We start from the raw sequence: 19,601 nt of genomic DNA, 5'->3' as shown, positions 1-19,601 counted from the left end.
TCCGAAGGGTACGCCCGCCTCTACTGTTCATCTGAACACCAATAGAAACACGTCTCATTTATTTACATTACTGTGATTCGTCAATTATTGTCCACGTCTATGATCAGGAAGTAAAATGTCTCGATTCTCTCTTAGCTCGATTGAAGAAATAAGCTAATATAATAACGATATTTAAAGACATTGACCTTTACGTCGTGTAATCAATATATAAATGTGAGCATTTTGCCTGTAAAAGTTTTGTTTAATATTATTGTAATATGCGTAATGAAGCCCAGCACATGCTAGTGCTGAGGGCCCGATAGTACTAATTTCTCTAAGTATCTCTGTCTGCTCTAACTCAGCCTAGGCTAGCTCTAAAGTTGAACTCTTATTAGCCAAAACTAAACGTTTATCTTTGTTTTGGACATGCAGTTCGACTTTGCTCTATTATCCCCATGGTAAGTTTGTTGAACTAGCAACGTTAGTCGCCTGCTAACTGCTAGTTAGTTGACGGTTATACATCAGTAAAGAATACCCATTTGGTTCTGCTAATGGAACAGGTTTTTACCTTGTTTCCAGAATATTCAGTCGTTTGAATCCTTTTGCTTGTTCATTTAGGACCTAGATTTAGCTTTGTGTTTTGTGTCAGTATGTGTTGTTAGTTACTACTAGACAGCCATGTTGAATGGCAAATTCTGAAATGGCTGCCATTGTCTCCTTGTTTTATGCAATAGTTGACCCATGCATGCTTGTACTTTATTTGAGTACTACACCCATATCTGTGCACAACTGTCTATTTTAAGTAGGCTACATATGTTCAGCTACTGTAAATGGTCAACTCCACAACACTTAATTCCAACCTTCCTTGATTGTGGGGGGAATTCAGACCTGAGTCACTTCCAGTTAAATGGAACTTAAATGCACTTTTCTCCCTATCGTATACTGACCTTGAACTTAAGCATGGGGAAACGCAAGTGCCAGCCAGGTATTCGTTTGGGGTGGAGATCACAGAAATTGAGGTGTGCCTACAGATATTCCGTATTCTGACCTTAACTTAATTCCCACACCTTTAAGCAGGAGGAAACCATGAATAAAGTCAAGCGAACCTATCGGTTCCAAGTGGAAAAACATACTGGGTGTGTCCCCAAATACCCATACTTGCTTCCTAAATAGTAGGCCGTTTGAGTGTACAAAAAAAAAGTTTAATAGTATGAGACATTTCGAAAATCGAGTATACTTTAAATGCCTGGATGTCATACTCATTTCAGCTTTGACAAAAGCTGATCAATTAGATAGGGGGATACGCTACTGAAATCAACGAATAGCAGGAAACAACGCAATCATGCATGACGCATTCTCAGTATTCAAAACTATAATGTTTAATATGCGAAAAGCATATCAACATGACAAGCATTTCCACCCCTTTCCCACAGTGAAGAATAAAATGCTGTGACCTTATGCATTATTTTGAACACAAGTGAATTTGTCCCAATACTTCTGGTCCCCTAAAATGGGGGGTACTATGTACAAAAAGTGCTGTAATTTATTAAACTAATAAACTGCAAGATTCAACACAAGTTTGCACCACAAGTGATCTTTGTAGGAGAAGTGATAAGATGGGGCGGCAGGTAGCTTAGTGGTTAAGAGCATTGTGCCAGTAACCGAAAGGTCGCTGGTTCTAATCCCCGAGCCGACTAGGTGAAAAATCTGTCGATGTGCCCTTGAGCAAGGCACTTAACCCTAATTGCTCATGTAAGTCGCTCTGGATAAGAGCGTCTGCTAAATGACAAAAAAAATAAAATAAAAATAATAATAATGGGGAAGACAGTACTGGAATCAAGGTGCAGTATGAAGAGATGGATTTTCAGTCTGCTGCAGAAGATGGGCAGCGACTCCGCTTTTTTTGACAGTGGTGGAGAGGACGCTACAGAGAGAGGAGCTGGACTGGGATGAACAGCTGCAGGTGGCTCAGATGGATGGAAGTGCCAAGAGGCCTGAACAGATAAAACCACCTTAGGATGTAGCAACGTGTTGAAATAAAATTGAAATATTTAATAACGTGCCCAATCACCCTGCAGTCATAACATAACATGACAGAGTAGAACCTCAAAAGTATTATCAGAGGGCAATGTTTGTGGACAGGGCATGGGTTGAGATCAACAACAGCAGCTAAGCAGTTTGAAATGAGATGCTCCATCAAACTCTGATCCCAACAGCAGAAGCAGCACTCTCAGAAAGAGTCCTTTAATCGAACCATCCTCCCTCTTTCTTCTTCTCTACTGGGTACTAGCTGCATGGTGTGGTGGAGACTGGTTCAGGAGCAAATCAGTGGTTCCTGTGACGGGGGGAAGCAGTGATGACATCTGGGTTAAATAACACTCACATAAACAACATGTCACTTAGATTGCAGAGCTGTAAGAATACAGCGACCCATTAACTGTATATTAGTTATATTATTATTAATCAGAAAGATTAGCAACCTTACCCTTTGCAGGTCCAGGCTGTTGCTGTGGTAGTGGCGTACGTGTGAGTGTGTGAGACTGGCGGAGAAACAGAGCATCACACACACCCCCAGCAGACACACACTCACCTGGATCAGATGCCTACCCGCCAGACCCAGCTCCTTCTGCAGAGTTACACACAGGTTTAGAGGGACTGACCTAGGGCAGTGTGTTTGTACTTGTGTTTCCATGGCTGTGTGTGTAGTGTGTACCTTTGACAGCATGTGTTTGTATCTCAGGGATTATTGAAAGACCGGACCATCACAACCTTTTTGTCACAAGTATTTTTCTTAATATTAACAACATTTTCAATATAAATGTTTATAGACCAAAGTATCAGCTATCACACCATGTAAAGGAGCAACACAATTACATTTTTTTTCTTCATAACATGCACCTAACTGGATTTGTCAACTCCATCACACACACCATAAAAAATATTTTATTGTTATATTTAAATTGTCCAACAAGCGTTTAAAGGCCTTGATTGTTTCATTCTAACAGATTATTCAAATATACACTGAACAAAAATATAAAACGCAACATGTAAAGCGTTCGTCCCATGTTTAATGAGCTGAAATAAATAAGATTCTGTCTGTAATAAAGCCGTTTGTGGGGAAAAACTAATTCTGATTGGCTGGGCCTGGCTCCCCAGTTGGTGGGCCTGGCTGCCAAGTGGGTGGGCCTACATTGCATTAGAAAAGTATTCAGACCCCCTTGACTTTTTCCACATTTACATTACATTACAGCCTTATTCTAAAATGGATTAAATAGTTTTTTCCCCTCATCAATCTACACACAATACCCAAAATGATCAAGCAAAAACAGGTTTGTTGAAATTTTTGCAAATGTATATCACATTTACTCAGCACTTTGTTGAAGCACCTTTGGCAGCACTTACAGCCTTGAGTCTTCTTCGGTATGACGCAACAAGCTTGGCACACCTGTATTTGGGGAGTTTCTCCCATTCTTCACTGCAGATCCTCTCAAGCTCTGTCAGGTTGGATGGGGAGCATTGCTGCACAGCTATTTTCAGATCTCTCCAGATATGTTAGATCGGGTTCAAGTCCGGGCTCTGGCTGGCCCACTCAAGGACATTCAGAGACTCCTGCGTTGTCTTGGCTGTGTGCTTAGGGTCGTTGTCCTGTTGGAAGGTGAACCTTCACCCCGGTCTGAGGTCCTGAGCGCTCTGGAGCAGGTTTTTATCAAGGATCTCTCTGTACTCTGCTCCGTTCATCTTTCCCTCGATCCTGTCTTTCAGTCCCTGCCACTGAAAAACATCGCCACAGCATGATGCTGCCACCACCATGCTTCACCGTAGGGATGGTGCCAGGTTTCCTCCAGACGTGACACTTGGCATTCAGGCCAAAGAGTTAAATCTTGGTTTCATCAGACCAGATAATGTTGTTTCTCATGGTGTGAGAGTCCTTTTGGTGTCTTTTGGCAAACTCCAAGCAGGCTGTCATGTCTTTTACTGAGGAATGGCTTTCGTCTGGCCACTCTACCTTAAAGGCCTGATTGGTGGAGTGCTGCAGAGATGGTTGTCCTTCTGGAAGGTTCTCCCATCTCCACAGAGGAACTCTGGAGCTCTGTCAGAGTGACCATCGGGTCCTTGGTTACATCCCTGACCAAGACCCTTCTTCCCCGATTGCTCAGTTTGGCCGGGCGGTCATCTCTAGGAAGAGTCTTAGTGATTCCTAACTTCTTCCATTTAAGAATGATGGAGGCCACTGTGTTCTTGGGGACCTTTAATGCTGCAGAAATTTTTTGGTACCCTTCCCCAGATCTGTGCCTCGACACAATCCTGTCTCGGAGCTCCTCGACCTCATGGCTTGGTTTCTGCTCTGACATGCACTGTCAACTGTGGGACCTTATATAGACAGATGCAGGGGCGGTGTGTTCATTAGGGCGATATGGGCGACGCACTGCCAAACGGGAAAAGGAAGTGATTTTTTTCTAATCAATTATATCACGGCAACAGTAGTTATCAGTGTTCTAATCTAGACGTCTGATCTGCCACTAAATGTCCAATCAGGCTAAAGTCGTGCTTCAAATGGCCCCGCCCCTTTTGGGGCGATTTCAGTCAGGTTGAAAATCGCCCCAGAAGTATCTCATAGACTCTCATGTAAAATCTATTTTTTTCAAATATCAGAGCTTTCAATACAATCACTATGGGTTTCTGAGGGCTTGCACTTACGCGCTTTCGTCATACGTAACATAACCATGAACGTAACTAAGAAAAGAGCGGGTAGCAGCGTCAATCAATTCACGTACTACTATCAAGATGGCTAGCGTTCAGTGCAACTCGATTGTCTCTTTGAAAGAAGTTCACATCAAAGACCATTCAAAACGAGCTACTGGAGTGTATGCTAGCGGTCATGAGGGAACATATTGTGGAGGAGGTGAAGTCGGCGAACTTCGTAGCTATCCAAGCTGACGAGACCACGGACGTTTCTACACAGACACAGCTGGTGCTTGTGCTGAGGTACATAGATAGCAACCACAAAGTGCAGGAGCGCTTTTTTGAGTTCCTTCCCATCTCGGAATCAACCTCAGTCTCAATCGCCAGTGTGCTTTTGGAGAGACTGAACGGTCTTTTTGCCGACGACGAGAAAGTCAAACTGTGGTGCACTGGCACTGTACCAGGTTCTCATGAGCTACAACCTCCAGGAGACGTTCTCTGAGACTGTGACTCTGTTGAACATCCTCATAACTACTCCCATGACAACAGCTGAAGCTGAGAGATGTTTCTCAACTTTGACACGAGTTAAGACATTCCTGCGAAATGCAATGGGCCAGGAACGTCTGAATGCACTGGCCATGCTTTCCATGGAGAGGGAACTAGTCCTCAGCATGCCTGATTTCAATGAGAAAGTCATTGACCGCTTTGCTGCATTGAAAGAGAGAAGAGAACAGTTTCAGTACAAGTAATGTAGCCTCTCTCTCTCTTTGTCCCTCCCTGTCTGTCTCTTTAACACACACACGCCCAAATCAGTTCACAGTTGATGTTGTTTAAAATAGTTATTTTTCATTTTAAAAAAAGTAAAAAAATAATAATAATCTGTTCATGTTCATTTTTACAAATCTATACAATTGGCCAGAATATGGTTGTTCATATTTACAAATCTATACAATTGGCCAGAATATGGTTGTTCATTTTTACAAAGCCATACAGATAGCTGTGTTTACCTTTTCTATAAATTATTTTCAAATTCTGTTTTCAGGCAAAATGTCTATCACTGTTCATTTTCACAAATCTATACAAGAGGGCAGAATATGGAAGTCTATAAAAATTTCTTATTACCAATAACTTGCATCAATGTTTTCAGTAGCCTCTATCAAAAGCTCCTGCTTGCTTGTTGTGAATTATGCTCAGGTGCACATATTTCCAATTCAACCATGAGGCAAAAAATGTGGTAAAAGCTCTTGTTGATCCTGCAATCTGAACAAATACCAAGATGCTGTATTTTCAGCTGATATTTCATTTTGTTTATGGAAATTCATATTGTTTATGCAGTGTTGAGGAATGTGAAAGAACACCCTTGATTATTTTTACTGTGATAACTTATTTTGCTTTTGTAAGCCAACACTTTTGAGATCAGTCAATAAATGCTTCTGGCATTGACTTATATGCTGCCCCTGTCTTCATGTTGTTGCTGGACATATCTTTTTTAAAATGTGTGTAGGTCACCTAAATCATCAGAAAAATTGCCCCCCCCTGAGAATTTTTTCAGGAGCCGCCACTGGACAGTTGTGTGCCTTTCCAAATCATGTCCAATCAATTGAATTTACCACAGGTGTACTCCAATCAAGTTGTAGAAACATCTCAAGGATGTAACCGAAAGGTCGCTGGTTCTAATCCCTGAGCCGACTAGGTGAGAAATCTGCCGATGTGCCCTTGAGCAAGGCACTTAACCCTAATTGCTCCTGTAAGTCGCTCTGGATAAGAGCGTCTGCTAAATAAAAAAATAGAAATAGAAATAGAATGATCAACGTAAACAGGATGCACCTGAGCTCTATTTCGTGTCTCATAGCAAAGGGTCTGAATACTTATGCAAATAAGGTATTTCTGTTGAAATGTTTTTATACATTTGCAAACATTTCTAAAAACCTGTTTTCGATTTGTCCTTATGGGGTATTGTGTGTAGATTGATGAGGGGGAAAAAGCGATAACCGATTTTAGAATAAGGCTGTAATGTAACAAAACGTGGAAAAAGTCAAGGGGTCTGAATACTTTCCAAATGCACTGTATGCCCTCCCAGGCCCACCCATGGCTGCACACCTGCCCAGTCATGTGAAATCCATAGATTAGGGCCTAATGACTTTATTTCAATTGGCTGATTTCCTTATATGAACTGTAACACAGTAAAATCTTTCAAATTGTTGCATGTTGCGTTTATATTTTTGTTCAGTATATAAAACAAATATCCAAACGTCTTTATGTTTTGTTTTATATCATTGCATAATGCTCCAGGGCTAATTTCGTTAGCATTTTGGTATGTTTTTCTAGATTCATAACATAAAACAAGATTTATAAAGCGAACATATATCCCTTGTGTCTAGCACAGCAAGTACTTCAATAGTTTAAGCATATATTGCAGGACAATGAACATATTTTTTCAGAATATTTACAACAAAAATCGATCTTAAGGGGGTTAGCAATCAATGACGGAGTTGACAACAGAAACTCAAGACAGATATTATTGTCTTAAAGTTAAATACAAACATGAGTAAAATATGGAAAATTATTCATTTGACAATTCCCAACAAAATGACAGAGTTGACAAAATACATTATTTTCTTCATTATTCATGTGGTATACAAAGTAGCAATTTAGTTTTTCCTGAGTTGCTTTGACTCTAAAACCTAATTAAAATGAACATATTTGAACCAAAATTCATATTCTATCTTAATATTAAAGGAAGATGGATTTATCAGGTTATGGTTGTAACCATGGGGATTTCAATATTGTTTTGTTTAAATCTATCAAAAGTACAGAACTTTTCAGCCCATGGGTGGTCTTGTTGCACTACAGTTAATCAGGAGATGAAGGCGTTCTCATGGTATTGCTGAAGCTGCTCATTTCGGATTAATTTATGATTTTAGATAAATCTGATGGAGTTCACCATAATTCCAGACAAATTTGATAGGAATCACAGTTTTGAGAGAAATATTCCTTAAGTCAGAGGTGGTTATTGCAAGAAACTACAGTGGGGAAAAAAAGTATTTAGTCAGCCACCAATTGTGCAAGTTCTCCCACTTAAAAAGATGAGAGAGGCCTGTAATTTTCATCATAGGTACACGTCAACTATGACAGACAAAATGAGAAAAAAAAATCCAGAAAATCACTTTGTAGGATTTTTAATGAATTTATTGGCAAACGATGGTGGAAAATAAGTATTTGGTCAATAACAAAAGTTTCTCAATACTTTGTTATATACCCTTTGTTGGCAATGACACAGGTCAAACGTTTTCTGTAAGTCTTCACAAGGTTTTCACACACTGTTGCTTGTATTTTGGCCCATTCCTCCATGCAGATCTCCTCTAGAGCAGTGATGTTTTGGGGCTGTCGCTGGGCAACACAGACTTTCAACTCCCTCCAAAGATTTTCTATGGGGTTGAGATCTGGAGACTGGCTAGGCCACTCCAGGACCTTGAAATGCTTCTTACGAAGCCACTCCTTCGTTGCCCGGGCGGTGTGTTTGGGATCATTGTCATGCTGAAAGACCCAGCCACGTTTCATCTTCAATGCCCTTGCTGATGGAAGGAGGTATTCACTCAAAATCTCACGATACATGGCCCCATTCATTCTTTCCTTTACACGGATCAGTCGTCCTGGTCCCTTTGCAGAAAAACAGCCCAAAAGCATGATGTTTCCACCCCCATGCTTCACAGTAGGTATGGTGTTCTTTGGATGCAACTCAGCATTCTTTGTCCTCCAAACATGACGAGTTGAGTTTTTACCAAAAAGTTATATTTTGGTTTCATCTGACCATATGACTTTCTCCCAATCCTCTTCTGGATCATCCAAATGCACTTCAGACGGGCCTGGACATGTACTGGCTTAAGCAGGGGGACACGTCTCGCACTGCAGGATTTGAGTCCCTGGCGGCGTAGTGTGTTACTGATGGTAGGCTTTGTTACTTTAGTCCCAGCTCTCTGCAGGTCATTCACTAGGTCCCCCCGTGTGGTTCTGGGATTTTTGCTCACCGTTCTTGTGATCATTTTGACCCCACGGGGTGAGATCTTGCGTGGAGCCCCAGATTGAGGGAGATTATCAGTGGTCTTGTATGTCTTCCATTTCCTAATAATTGCTCCCACAGTTGATTTCTTCAAACCAAGCTGCTTACCTATTGCAGATTCAGTCTTCCCAGCCTGGTGCAAGTCTACAATTTTGTTTCTGGTGTCCTTTGACAGCTCTTTGGTCTTGGCCATTGTGGAGTTTGGAGTGTGACTGTTTGAGGTTGTGGACAGGTGTCTTTTATACTGATAACAAGTTCAAACAGGTGCCATTAATACAGGTAACGAGTGGAGGACAGAGGAGCCTCTTAAAGAAGAAGTTACAGGTCTGTGAGAGCCAGAAATCTTGCTTGTTTGTAGGTGACCAAATACTTATTTTCCACCATAATTTGCAAATAAATTCATTAAAAATCCTACAATGGGATTTTCTGGATTTTTTTTTCTCAATTTGTCTGTCATAGTTGACGTGTACCTATGTTGAAAATTACAGGCCTCTCTCATCTTTTTAAGTGGGAGAACTTGCACAATTGGTGGCTGACTAAATACTTTTTTTCCCCACTGTACATGTGATCATTTTTCAATTAATATACATTTTTGCCAGTTAATAGAATTTGAAAAACGTTTTTGGGTAGTTTGAAATTGTGATAATTTACTCTGGACAAGGGCATTTCCTGGCAGAGAGCCAACATGGAACTGAATAAAATCAAAAATATTTGGAAAATTACAAAAACAAATATTTTCCATAATAAAATTCCCCTAAATGTATTTTTTAAGATCAAATAATGAAGAGATTCTTTTTTTCTACTATAAAAAATAAAATTTCCCTGCCGGACAAAGATTGTCCCGACTTTCAAGAATCCCTGACCTGTTAGCATGGCGGTGAGTACCGTAAGTTGTGACTTGTGTGTGAGTGTGTCGCCGGAAATGTTAGAACATGGCTGTGAGTGTGGGGTCATGTGTATGTGTACCTGCGTTAGCATGGCGGTGAGTGTAGGATCAGGTGTGTACTGTAGACTGTAGCAAGACTGTGACGCTGAGGGCTTCTGGCTGCTTATCTCCATTGCAATCGCTCTGACAGGAGAGGATGTCCCTTCATTGGTAGGGCACACAGGTGGCAGCCTGGACATACATACACACACGCTTTACTGAAGACACTAGACATCACGCAGAGACACTCCAGAGGAGATAACGCAGAAGTTCCATCCAGGCACTCTGTACAGAGCTGAATGCAACAGGTGAATGAACCAGTGTATGTAAGACTAGGTATGTGTGTGACTCACAGGGTCGGAGGTAGGATGTGTGTAGGTGCACTGACGTGAAGGCAGGCGTGTGAGTTGCCCCCCAGAGATGGAGAGGAGAACATCAGTGTCACGTTTACAGCCTCGTTACCTGAGGAGAGAGACATTTTCAACTTTTACTGCTGCTACTGTAGTTATTTCACCATGACACATCATTCTCATTTATGTATTATTAAGCATGCTTTCATCATATAAAACCAATTAACCATAACATAAAATGTGCACCATTACCGTTCGAGGACAAAAACTGACCTGTGAGGCCCAGCTGACTGGCCAATAACGTTGCATGGAGGCAGAGGTCGCTCAGGGATTGGCTGTCTGAGCTGTCCATCACAGCCAGTGGCACCCAAAGGGACAACTGGGTGATGGATGGTGGACTCTGGGTGGAGTTCAGCAATGCTGTTCCACCTACCTCCTCTTTCCCAAATGGAGGATAGGAAACCGTCTCCATTGCTGTACCATTGGCTCTTGCACACAACTGGAGGTGGGCCAACGATGACAGGAAGTGGTTCCAGTCCTTTGCAAGAAAATATGCATTTCCATTTTCCTGTACATCTAAAGTGGTCTGCACTCATCTAGCCCTTAGGGGATTTTTTTGGCCTGCATGCCCAATATACATTGAGCAGACAGCGGAGCCAAAAGCCAAAAACTGTGTTCTGCAGTCATCTAGCCAGGTCTCTCAACTGTATGGACAAAAGTAAAAGAACGAGGTAAAAGGGCAGTTCCCTAACCTCCGGCATAATAGTATAAGTTACCATGAACTTTGTTCTTTGCCTATTGGTGTGTGTGTTGTACAGTGCCTTGCAAAAGTATTCATCCCCCTTGGCATTTTTCCTATTTTGTTGCATTACAACCTGTAATTTAAATGGATTTTTATTTGGATTTCATGTAATGGACATACACAACATAGTCCAAATTGGTGAAGTGAAATGAAAAAAATAACTTGTTAAAAGAAATGCTCTAAAATAAATAAAGGAAAAGTGGTGCGTGCATATGTATTCACCCCCTTTGCTATGAAGCCCCTAAATAAGATCTGGTGCAACCAATTGCCTTCAGAAGTCACATAATTAGTTAAATAAAGTCCTCCTGTGTGCAATCTAAGTGTCACATGATCTGTCACATGATCTCAGTATATATACACCTGTTCTGAAAGGCCCCAGTCTGCAACACCACTAAGCAAGGGGCACCACGAAGCAAGCGGCACCATGAAGACCAAGGAGCTCTCCAAATAGGTCAGGGACAAAGTTGTAGAGAAGTACAGCTCAGGGTTGGGTTATAAAAAAATATCAGAAACTTTGAACATCCCACGGAGCACCATTAAATCCATTATTAAAGAATATGGCACCACAACAAACCTGCAAAGAGAGGGCCGCCCACCAAAACTCACGGACCAGGCAAGGAGGGCATTAATCAGAGAGGCAACAAAGAGACCAAAGATAACCCTGAAGGAGCTGTAAAGCTCCACAGCGGAGATTGGAGTATCTGTCCATAGGACCACTTTAAGCCGTACACTCCACAGAGCTGGGCTTTACAGAAGAGTGGCCAGAAAAAAGCCATTGCTTAAAGAAAAAAATAAGCAAACACGTTTGGTGTTTGCCAAAAGGCATGTGGGAGACTCCCCAAACATATGGAAGAAGGTACTCTGGTCAGATGAGACAAAAATTGAGCTTTTTGGCCATCAAGGAAAACGCTATGTCTGGCACAACCCCAACACCTCTCATCACCCCGAGAACACCATCCCCACAGTGAAGCATGGTGGTGGCAGCATCATGCTGTGGAGATGTTTTTCATCGGCAGGGACTGGGAAACTGGTCAGAATTGAAGGAATGGTGGATGGCGCTAACTACAGGGAAATTCTTGAGGGAAACCTGTTTCAGTCTTCCAGAGATTTGACACTGGGACAGAGGTTCACCTTCCAGCAGGACAATGACCCTAAGCATACTGCTAAAGCAACACTCGAGTGGTTTAAGGGGAAACATTTAAATGTCTTGAAATGGCCTAGTCAAAGCCCAGACCTCAATCCAATTGAGAATCTGTGGTATGACTTAAAGATTGTTGTACACCAGCGGAACCCATCCAACTTGAAGGAGCTGGAGCAGTTTTGCCTTGAAGAATGGGCAACAATCCCAGTGGCTAGATGTGCCAAGCTTATAGAGACATACCCCAAGAGACTTGCAGCTGTAATTGCTGCAAAAGGTGGCTCTACAAAGTATTGATTTGTGGGGGGGGGGGGGGGGGGGTGAATAGTTATGCACGCTCAAGTTTTCTGTCTTGTCTTATTTCTTGTTTGTTTCGCAATAAAAAATATTTTGCATCTTCAAAGTGGTAAGCATGTTGTGTAAATGAAATGATACAAACCCCAAAAAAATCAAATTTAATTTCAGGTTTTAAGGTAACAAAATAGGAAAAATGCCAAGGGGGGTGAATAACTGTAGAGTGTCGGAGTTGGGCAGGCATTGTGTGTAATGTGTAGGGCTGGACAGTATACCATATTTTACTATAGACCGGTATTGATGCATGGACCGTTTTTTTATTTTACCTTTTAAAACAGTATTTAAATGTTTAGTTTGTTAAATGTGATACGCAACTCTGGCGCGTGTAATGTCCGTTTTTATAGTTTACTCTGGATGTCCCACCCAGTTGACTACATTAAAATTGTGGAAGCTCTCAATGGTGCTGCCCATGCTAATATAGCCTTTTGGCCACTAGAGGCCTCTATCATTCTCTATGGTTAAATGTAATCAGTCAGAGCAAACATAGCTAGCTAATATACAGCCTGAGACCAGTGCTGGGGTAGGCCTAGATCAGTATGTTGTTTGTGCAACTGTATCTTCTAAATCAGCGAGGAATAGGCAAAGCATGAATATATTAGCTAGCTACATGAAGTAAGTGAATAACATAGAGATAAAGATGAGTCCTCTATATCTGTACCATTAGAGTCTGTGACAGCATGGGCAGCGCCATTGAGGCTACAACCCATAGGAATCCCCACCCAGTTCCCTACTTTAAAATGGCGGAAGTATGGTGGAAGCCCTCAATGGCACTGCCCATGCTAAAATGGCCTTTTGCCCACTAGAGGCCTCTATCATTCTCTATGGAGAATACACATGTACTGTAACATCATATAGGGTCCCCTAGGAAACACTGAAAATCCCTTTGGTTCCTACCCTGTCAAAATAATTACTGCCTGGCTTATTCCTTTGTTGTCATGTCAAACAGCAATGTATTCAAAATGCTGCCCACTATATTCTAATTTTTGAATTACAATTTCCATGATTTCAACAGTTCACCAATAAACTACTGTAGGCCTAGATTTTTGGCCCATATCTATTATACAGTCCTACTGAGTACTACTTGACACGGTGTGGAAATGATAACAAAAGTGCAGGAAATGTATAAATCAGTCAGAATGGAGAATGCCCCATTGAAAACACAGAATTAATGTGTTGCCACTCTAGGGTCCTGAATATTTATAACTTTTATTATTCTAAAACATAAAATACCGTCAAATGTGAAAAATATCGTGATATGATATTTTGGCCATATCGCCCAACCTTAACTGTGTGTAATGTATGTTGTACCTGCGTGTCTGGGTTGGGCAGGCGGTGTGTGTGCGTATATAACCCGATGCTTAGGAAGGTGAGGGCAAGGGTCAGCACACACAGGAAGAAGGTGACCCCAGGAGGGTGCTGGGAAACATAGTCCCTTAGATTAGCAACTGGCTGCCTGGAACCCATCACACACACCTGTAACACACACAACAGATTGCTGCTATAAAAAACTGATGACAATACAGGATTCAGGAAAACATACCATAAGCGCATTGCATTCGCCACACAGCGATTTAGCAACAACATATGTTACCTGGCTCATGGGTTCATCTACACAGACAGGTCCACAGGGATGACGTAGGCTTAGTCCAACGTCGAGCCGTTCTCTGCAATGCTACCTCGCGTTGCTTGACATGTCAAGACAACGGAGTTTACCAGTCAAAGTACAACTTTCGTAGCTATCTGTGGTTTTCTTGATAGCAAAAGTCCAGCGCCTAGCTAGCCATACAGTTCCGTACAATTTACAACTCACTAGTTAACTCGGATCAGAAGAAAGTTAATCAGCTAGCAAGCAGCTTTCTAAGATAGCTACATCTGAAGTATGCAGTTCACATGAGGAAAACTAGCCACGTCTGAGAATTGACCATATTGTTTTGAAAGGCAAACTAGTATTCTGCCAGCAGCACAAACAATGACGTCAATTTGTATGGTAATGATGAATACTTAAAAATAAAAGCCCGGATTTAAAATGCTATTCTTCACATACTTCGTAAACAAACAGGTGTAGACTAACAGTGAAATGCGTACTTATGGGCCCTTCCCAACAATGCAGAGAATACATAATAGAAAAGTACAACACATAAATGTAATAATAACTTGGCTATATACACAGGGTACCAGTACCAAGTCGATGTGCAGGGGTACGAGGTAATTGAGGTAGATATATACACTGAACAAAAATATAAACGCAACATGCAACAGTTTCTAAGATTTTACTGAGTTATTGCTTGTATAAGGAAATCAGTCAATTGAAATAAATTCATTAGTCCCTAATCGATGGATTTCACATGACTGGGAATACAGATATGCATCTGTTGGTCACGGATACCTTAAAAAAAAGGTGGGGGCGTGGATCAGAAAACCAGTCAGTATGTGGTGTGACCACCATTTGCCGCATGCAGCGCGACACATCAGGCTGTTGATCAGGCTGTCGATTGTGGCCTGATAGTGGAATGTTGTCCCACTCCTCTTCAATGGCTGTGTGAAGTTGCTGGATAATGGCAGGAACTGGAACACGCTGTCATACAAGTCGATCCAGAGCATCCCAAACATGCTCAATGGGTGACATGTCTGGTGAGTATGCAGGCCATGGAAGAACTGGGGCATTTTCAGCTTCCAGGAATTGTGTGCAGATCCTTGCGACATGGGGCCGTGCATTATCATGCTGAAACATGAGGCGACGGATGAATGGCATTCATCCGTGAAGAGCACACTTCTCCAGCGTGGCAGTGGCCATAGAAGGTGAGCATTTGCCCACTGAAGTTGGTTACGTGCCGAACTGCGGTCAGGTGAAGGCCCTGGTGAGGACAACGAGCACGCAGATGAGCTTCCTTGAGATGGCTTCTGACAGTTAGTGCAGCAATTCTTTGGTTGTGCAAACCCAGTTTCATCAGCTGTCTGGGTGGCTGGTCTCAGACGATCCCACAGGTGAAGAAGCCGGATGTGGAGGTCCTGGGCTAAAGTGGTTACACGTGGTCTGCGGTTGTGAGGCCGGTTAGACGTACTGCCAAATTCTCTAAAACAACGTTGGAGGTAGCTAATGGTAGAGAAAAGAACATTCAATTATCTGGCAACAGCTCTGGTGGACATTCCTGCCGTCAGCATGCCAACTGCACACATTTTAGTGGCCTTTTATTGTCCCCAGCACAAGGGGCACCTTTGTAATGATCATGCTGTTTAATCAGCTTCTTGATATACCACACCTGTCAGGTGGATGGATTATCTTGGCAAAGGAGAAATGCTTACTAACAGGGATGTTAACAAATTTGTGCACAACATTTTAGAGAAATAAGCTTTTTGTGCGTATGGAACATTTCTGGGATCTTTTAATTCAGCTCATTAAACATGGGACCAACACTTTACATTTTTCGTTTATAATTTTGTTCAGTATACATATAACTAGGAATAAAGTGACAGATAATAAACAGTAGCAGCAGCATATGTGATGTGTGATGCAATGTGGATAGATATTCTAAAGATATTACATTTGAATCAATGTCCATTTTTATTGTGCTTATAAGCAAATGCAAGGACTTTATGGAAACAATTACAAATATGCTTCTATTTGTTTTTTTTAAGAGCACTATTGAAAAGTACAATGTTTAGATTGGTATGTTCACATTAGGCTGTAGAGAAAAAACTTTTCCATGTGCCAAGGTAAAAGTGGAGTTGGCAATACTCCATAGGGTCTAGAGAATCTATATATGGTGTTATTTCTTGGGGGACTGAGATCTAAATACCCAGCAGCACTTTCTATTCCACCCATTCCATGCACTGCAGTGCAATACAGTGTAAGCCTATAAATTACATATTGTCGTATAGAGAAAAAAACGATTCTATGTGCCAAAGTAAAAGTGGGGTTGGGAATACTCAGTACGGTCTGTACCACAGGAGGTTGGTGGTACCTTAATTAGGGAGAACGGGCTTGTGTTAATGACTGTTGCAGAATCAGTGGAATGGTATCAAATACATCAAACACATGGTTTCCAGACATTTTTATTATTATGAGCCACTCTCCCCTCAGCAGCCTCCTGTGGTCTGTAATCTATATATTGTGTTATTTCTTTGGGTACTGAGGTCTAAATACCCAGTAGCACTTTCTACTCCACCCACTGCAATGCAATACACTACATGCCTAAAAATTACATATTGGGCTATAGAGGAAAAACATTCTATGTGCCAAGGTAAAAGTGTGGTTGGGATTAATCTATATATGGTGTTATTTTATGGGGGACTGTGGTCTAAATACCTAGCAGCACAATTGCCCTATAAATAATACAATATCACAATTAAAAGTATGCTGTGAAAAAGAGTTGTAATGCACTAGTAAAAACAATCGATATTCCCAAAGTCTAGCATGTCTTTGCAGGGGGACTCTTATTTTAAAAATAAAATAATCCGCGATCGTGCTGCCATCATAATATCCTGCTGCTAGGAGAACGGTAATAAGGCAGACGAACCAGAAGGATCGACCTCAGTTAAAGAGTTCTGATTGGCGGAAAGCAGAGCCACGTGCATTGTCATTGGATTAAACAATGTGTTGACAGTATGTCCCTCCCCTTTTTTCAATCATGTTGTGTTTTGCTTTCAGGTATGCTTGAAAAAGTCTGGGCCATCACTGACAACAGTGTCAGACACCAAAAGACAGTACGCCAACTTTATATTTCTAAATAAGCTACACATAACATGGCTATAAAGTAAAGTTCCAAACGAATTGAATGCCAAAAACCATTGACCGTATTAAAGCTCATATGTCAAATGATAACATTTACAAATTGTAATACATTTTTTTATGAGATTTCTGTCTAAGGTCAATATTAATTTAATGAATTGACCAGTGTCATAGCAGCATGAATCAAATGGTAGAATACTTTAAGTAGGCTACACTAAACTGTTTGATTTCAAATTAAAAACAAAAATAATTATCTATTGGCCAAACTAATAGTGCATTTTTTCCTAGTACAATTTCCTACCTCTATATTGCCATTAGTGGAACTCAAGTTTGCCCATCTCACATGTCAGTATGAGCAAAACATTATTTAAAAAAAAGTAATAAACCCCCCCAGTTAAAACCCATTTCCTTTTCTCAAGATTGTTCAAACAACAGAGCAGTAAACACACATGCTAACCCTGAGCTTACTGTTGTACTGTATACCTAATACATTACATTACTTTTGTAATAATTTCCCTTTTGAATGGAAACCCCATCACCCCTTAGTTTCTTCTCTGACACTGAGGGGTGTGTGCGTGTAGGGTTAATGTAAGGGGTATGGGTTATGTTTACATTTTAGTCAGTTAGCAGACACTCTTATCCAGAGTGACTTACAGTTAGTGCATTCATCTTAAGATAGCTAGGTGGGACAACCACATATCACAGGCATAGAAAGTAAATTTTTTCTCAATGAATAAATAGAGGAGAGAATAGAGTTCTTGGGTTGGGGTGTAGGGTTTGAGCATAGCCTGAAGGTAGGGAGGGGCAGTTCCTCTTGCTGTTCCGTAGGTAAGCACCATGGTCTTGCAGTGGATGCAAGCTTCGACCAGAAGCCAGTGGAGTGTACGGAGGAGCGGGGTGACAATAGAAAACTTGGGAAGGTTGAAAACCAGGCGGGCTGCAGTGTTCTGGATAAGTTGCAAGGGTTCAATGGCACATGCGGGGAGCCCACCCAACAGCGAGTTGCAGCAGTGCAGACGGGAGAAGACAAGTGCCTGGATTAGGACCTGCAGTGCTTCCTGTGTGAGGTAGGGTCGTACTCTACGGATGTTATAGAGCATGAACCTGCAGGAGCGAGTCACTGCTTTGATGTTTGCAGAGAACGACAGGGTGTTGTCCATGGTCACGCCAAGGTTCTTTGCACTCTGGGAGGGCGACAATGTGGAGTTGTCAACCGTGATGGAGAGGTTTTTGAGCGGACAGGCCTTCTCCGGGAGGAAGAGCAGCTCTGTCTTGTCGAGGTGGTGGGCCGACATCCAAGTTGAGATATCTGACAGGCACGCAGAGATACGTGTCGCCACCTGGGTGTCAGAAGGGGGGGAAGGAGAAAAGTAGTTGAGTGTCATCTGCATAGCAATGATAGGAGAGGCCATGTGAGGATATGACAGACACAAGTGACTTGGTGTATAGAGAGAAGAGGAGAGGGCCTAGAACAGAGCCCTGGTGAACACCAGTAGTGAGAGTTCGTGGTGCACAGATCCTCTCCACGTCACCTGGTAGGAGCAGCCTGCCAGGTAGGATGCAATCCAAGAGTGTGCAGAGCTTGAGATGCCCATCCCTGAGAGGGTGGAGAGGAGAATCTGATGGTTCACAGTGTCGAAGGCAGCGGATAGATCTAGGAGGATGAGAACAGAGGAGAGAGAGTCAGATTTGGCAGTGCGGAGAGTCTCCGTGACACAGAGTAGAGCAGTCTCGGTTGAGTGACACACCTTAAAGCATGGTTATGGTCAAGAAGATCGTTCTGAGATAGATAACGAAAAAGTTGATCGAGACAGCACGCTCAAGTGTTTTGGAAAGAAAAGAAAGAAGGGATACAGGTCTATAGTTTTTGACGTCAGATGAGTCGAGTGTTGGTTTCTTGAGGTGGGGAGCGACTCTGGCCATTTTGAAGTCAGAGGGGACGCAGCCAGTGGTCAGGGATGAGTTGATGAGGGAAGTGAGGAATGAGAGAAGGTCTCCAGAGATGGTCTGGAGAAGGGAGGAGGGGATGGGGTCGAGCGTGCAGGTTGTTCTGCGGCCAGACCTCACTAGACGCAGAATTCCACCAGGAGAGAGAGGGGAGAAAGAGGTCAAGGCGTAGAGTAGTTCTGTGTGAGTGAGACCAGTGGACTCAATAGGCTGAGTGAATGAGTAGCGGATGTCGTCAACCTTCTTTTCAAAGGATTAAGGAGGGAGTTGAAGATGGAAAAGAGTTTCCTAGGGTTAGTGGCATCAGCTTGAAATTTCGAGAGTGGTAGAAAGTGGCTTTAGCAGCAGATACAGAGGAAGGGAAGGTAGAGAGGAGGGAGTGAAAGAATGATAGGTCCTCCTGAATTTCAGTTTTCCTCAATTTTCGCTCAGCTGCCCATAGCCCTGTTCTGTAAGTTCGCAATGAGTCACTCAGCCACGGATCAGGAGGGGAGGGCCTAGCCGGCCGGAAGAAAAGGGGACATTGCGAGTCATAGGATGTGGAAAGGGAGGAGAGTAGGGTCGAAAAGGCAGAATCAGGAGACAGGAGGGAGAAGGATTTAGCAGAAGGGTTAGGTAGACCAGGAGACGTTTA

General features: G+C 42.2%; 1 protein-coding gene across 1 annotated transcript; it reads right to left on the bottom strand.

Annotated features, from left to right (window-relative positions):
• Positions 1–1,342: 1,342 nt before the first annotated feature.
• Positions 1,343–14,247, bottom strand: LOC311141890 (insulin-like growth factor-binding protein 3 receptor). Its single transcript, XM_084177388.1, has 7 exons — positions 13,883–14,247; positions 13,600–13,764; positions 10,271–10,535; positions 10,001–10,109; positions 9,689–9,839; positions 2,465–2,605; positions 1,343–2,314 (listed from the first exon to the last, which is right to left on the bottom strand). Exons 1-7 carry the CDS (start codon positions 13,889–13,891, stop codon positions 2,294–2,296), a joined length of 861 nt encoding a protein of 286 aa, XP_084033514.1. The 5' UTR covers positions 13,892–14,247; the 3' UTR covers positions 1,343–2,293.
• Positions 14,248–19,601: the final 5,354 nt, after the last annotated feature.

Source organism: Coregonus lavaretus, assembly GCF_964263955.1.
Source record: "Coregonus lavaretus genome assembly, chromosome: 14".
NCBI classification, from domain to species: Eukaryota; Metazoa; Chordata; class Actinopteri; order Salmoniformes; family Salmonidae; genus Coregonus; species Coregonus lavaretus.
The sequence above is the reverse complement of the archived record's forward strand: the minus strand, read 5'-3'. Positions and strand labels throughout refer to the sequence as shown.